We start from the raw sequence: 3,527 nt of genomic DNA, 5'->3' as shown, positions 1-3,527 counted from the left end.
CTAGAAAATTAATTTTTTAAAAATTTAAGCTATAGTTTTGAATAACTATGTTATAAAGAAACAAATTATAACTAATATTTTATGTATATTATTTTATTTCGGGTATGTCGAGTACCCATTCGGTTCTCGGTTCGGTTCCGAGTTCTGTTCCGGGTTTTTGGGTTTAGGAGATTAAGACCCAATAGAGTATTTTACTGGTTTCGGGTTCGGATTCGGATCCATATTTTCAAGTCAGTTCTGGTTCGGATTTTTGGTTCCGGTTTTTTTGCACATTTGGCAGTTGGTTCTAGGAAAAAAAAGAACCTCGTTTATTTAGTCGGGGATTATATACGCCTTGATATATATTATATAGGGTTGATGGTTTAAAACTTCTCAGGATTTATGTCTTACTTACGCAAGGACAATATGTTGAAACTTGAAACTATTATAGTTTCATACCGAAGCTTGGGAGAGGCTTCATGAAGGCGATCAACCAACAATTCTTACATGAACTCCAACCCGCACATGATTTCTATATGAAAAATAGAATAGTTCAAAATTTTATTAATTAGGTTTGTTACACTTCAAGATATGTAAACGCATTGATGTTGGATTCTGTTACTTTTGCCATTGAAATCAAACAAAATCAAACTTAATTTTAAAAAAACAGAGATACTTTACTTGGACAATGTCTCTAACACCCATTTTCGAAAAAAATATAATTACTATAGTGGAGGATAAAAATAGGACGACACTGAAAATCCGAGGAAGAGGAGGCCTCCAACAGTTGCAACTGTGCGTTGCGAGATCCTTGAAGCCAGCATGCTTCCTCCAACAACCGCTAGTGAAGTACACATCGTGTGTCCAATTGTTGCCCCAATGGCCACTCCTATGGCGTTCTTGTGAGTCGCCAACTTCAAAAAAAACAGACATAAATTCATTTGACTGGTCAATTTTACTAAGCTAGATATGAGACATGACTCTTACAGCTATTGTAGCAATCTGGCTACGGTCGCCCCATTCAGCTAGAAAAGTTAAGATGAAAGACTGCAAAAAAAAAATACATGAGACGGGTTATATAGTCAACTTTTTAAACAGTTTACGGCTAATGTACAAACCAATAGCATCAATATATCCAATAAAAGATTACCTCTAGAAATATTGGGGTACAAAATCTTGAGAATAAGCGACGGAAAGGAGTCTTTCCTTGGCCTGACTCAAGCTTCTCTTCAACCTTTACCAAAGATAATGGGAAGTCAGACAAATTTAAATGTTGATAGAAAATAAGAAGGTCAGGCACATTTTCTTTTTAATTGTAAAGATGCAAACAATTGGCAAACACAAGTAGCATGAGATCCACATACTTCCTCCATTTCCTTCTTCTGATTTGACTTTGAATCAGTAGACCTCCAAGCAATGTAGAGTAATCGCAAACCAAAAAATGCATAGAGAACTGCATATTCAAAGATGAAAGATCCTTCGAGTGAGACTCAGATTGAAACGAAAGAGTCACCAAAACTTACAATCATGTGCAACAATGCCAATGATAATAATAATAATACAGATACTACTACAACATTAAAGTGTTGTTAGTTTGGATAGTACTTCTCTACTAAATGAATCAACTATCCATCAATTTCACCATATCAAATAAACTTAGATACCAAGATATACAGTTCAAGAAAACTTGAGTTTGCAAAATCAGAATCACAAGACGCACTAAAAGATGAGTGGATAGATATTAAGCTTCAGAAAGTACATTTTAAGACGACAAAATTCATAATCATATAGTCGCATAGCGCTCTCAAAAATTTTAAGCTAATAGAAACTTTAAAAAAATATAAAGGGTGACAGTGTTCAAACCATATGATTGAAGGACATACCTGTAGCAGCGCTGTTAGTGTGCTTCCTTGATATCAAGTTTGGCACTATTCTACCAAGTCCCGTGGAAAGTATCTAAATCGAAATCATAGATATCAGACCGTAACCCTTTCTAGTATTAAGTTTTCTCAAAGAAATATATGAGAAACTATTCAAGTAATCTTGCACTTACAGTCATAACAAACAAAGCAGAAAGTGCACCCGATAAAACAGTAGCTTTGGGATGTCGCATAGCCATCAACGCCGCTATAATAAACGTTTCATCCCCAATCTGACACAAAGACATATCAAGTTTCTCCAACTAAAAAGAATCAATCACCCTAGGCTTGAACCATATAAACAAAACCACACGAACCTCGGTCACAAGTATCATGGAGAAACTGGAAAACAAAGCATCAAATACACCAGGGCCAGTTGCTTCAAGGTCAAGATTCAAACCAAGAGCAGCAATATTGTCTACACCAGCATCACCTCCACCAATCCTTTCAGTACCAATCTTAAAAAAAAAAAAAAAGAATCTATAAACAGATTCTGATTCCAAAATTAAAATAAAAAGCAGATCGAGATTTAAAAAAATTTACCATTCCACGACGACCAAGCTCTTTACCAGAAGATCCTTCTGATTCTTGTCTCTCATTCTCAACCACCGAATCCTAAGTAAAAGGTTGTTATACAAAATTGATTCAATTTGAAAAGAGGAATCAATGGAGGAAAAAAAAATTAAAAAAATAAAGGAAATCGTATATACCTGAGCGGAGATGGAAGAAACGAAGATGAAGAAGAAGATGATGGTGGAGATGAGAACCAAACGGGTAGGGTTTGAAAGCAAACCCATGAGTGATGCGAGAGTTTTGCTAGATCTGTTATTTTCGCGAAAATGGATGAATCTCTCTCTCTCTCTCTCTTTGTTCAAAAATTTTCTCGGGAAAGAGCGAATCTGAGGAAATTGGGATCTGGAAATTTGAAAAAAGTACTTACGGTTTAGAAGAGGAGGAGGAGCATTGGAAGAATCGATCGGTGATGAGCTTGGAGCGTGTGAAGCTGCTCCGAGACAGAGAGATCTGTGCGGATTTGAAGCTCTCTAGTAGTGGGATTTTTAATTAAAAATTAACTCAGTTTTTTTAATGATAACTCAGTTCATATTTATTAGTTTAAGAAAAAAATGTTTATAGAAATTGACAAGTATTTTAAGAAATTGAATTATATACTGAAAGTTTTTATTTTTATTTTCTGTCAAATATACTCAAAAAGAATAAAATTGAAGGTACAATATAATATGCCTTCCGTATTTTATAGTATTTGATTACTTCTTCAAAGTAATTGTCAAAACTAATAAAAACTATTTTAATTTTGTATTGAAAATTGAAAACATTACATAATTTTGTATTGTGGTTCAATGGGTAGAGAGTTTGTTATGAGTATGCTGTTCCATTCTTGTTGGGCTCAAATTTTTTTTGTCTTATTCTTTTAATAAAAACGACGCCGTTTTGGTTTAACAAAGATTCTGATGGAAGTTAATCTCATCATCGTTGTTTACCTGAAAATTTAATGCCGCGCTTTAAATGGTCTAGCCAACGAAAATTATCTATTTTAAAAAAAAATCAACAAAAAATTTGGTGATTTAAATGACATTTTCAGAAGTTGATACTTTTTTTTGCCACAATTTA

At 34.1% G+C, this 3,527-nt stretch overlaps 1 protein-coding gene across 2 annotated transcripts; it reads right to left on the bottom strand.

Annotated features, from left to right (window-relative positions):
• LOC104719311 (GDT1-like protein 3) lies at window positions 568-2,964 on the bottom strand. 2 transcript variants are annotated; one of them, XM_010437204.2, is made up of 10 exons: window positions 2,839-2,963; window positions 2,609-2,720; window positions 2,442-2,513; window positions 2,216-2,356; window positions 2,033-2,131; window positions 1,863-1,935; window positions 1,344-1,432; window positions 1,130-1,213; window positions 967-1,026; window positions 568-893 (listed from the first exon to the last, which is right to left on the bottom strand). In XM_010437204.2, the coding sequence occupies exons 2-10, from the start codon at window positions 2,693-2,695 to the stop codon at window positions 705-707; spliced, it is 894 nt and encodes a 297-aa protein (XP_010435506.1). In that variant the 5' UTR covers window positions 2,696-2,720; window positions 2,839-2,963; the 3' UTR covers window positions 568-704. The 2 variants fall into 2 exon arrangements, with proteins under 2 accessions (XP_010435506.1, XP_019086915.1); XM_019231370.1 differs by having other exon boundaries at window positions 2,609-2,964.

The sequence above is a fragment of the Camelina sativa genome, chromosome 10, assembly GCF_000633955.1.
Source record: "Camelina sativa cultivar DH55 chromosome 10, Cs, whole genome shotgun sequence".
NCBI classification, from domain to species: domain Eukaryota; kingdom Viridiplantae; phylum Streptophyta; class Magnoliopsida; order Brassicales; family Brassicaceae; genus Camelina; species Camelina sativa.
Note: the sequence above shows the minus strand (reverse complement) of the source record. Positions and strands in the feature narration are given on the sequence as shown.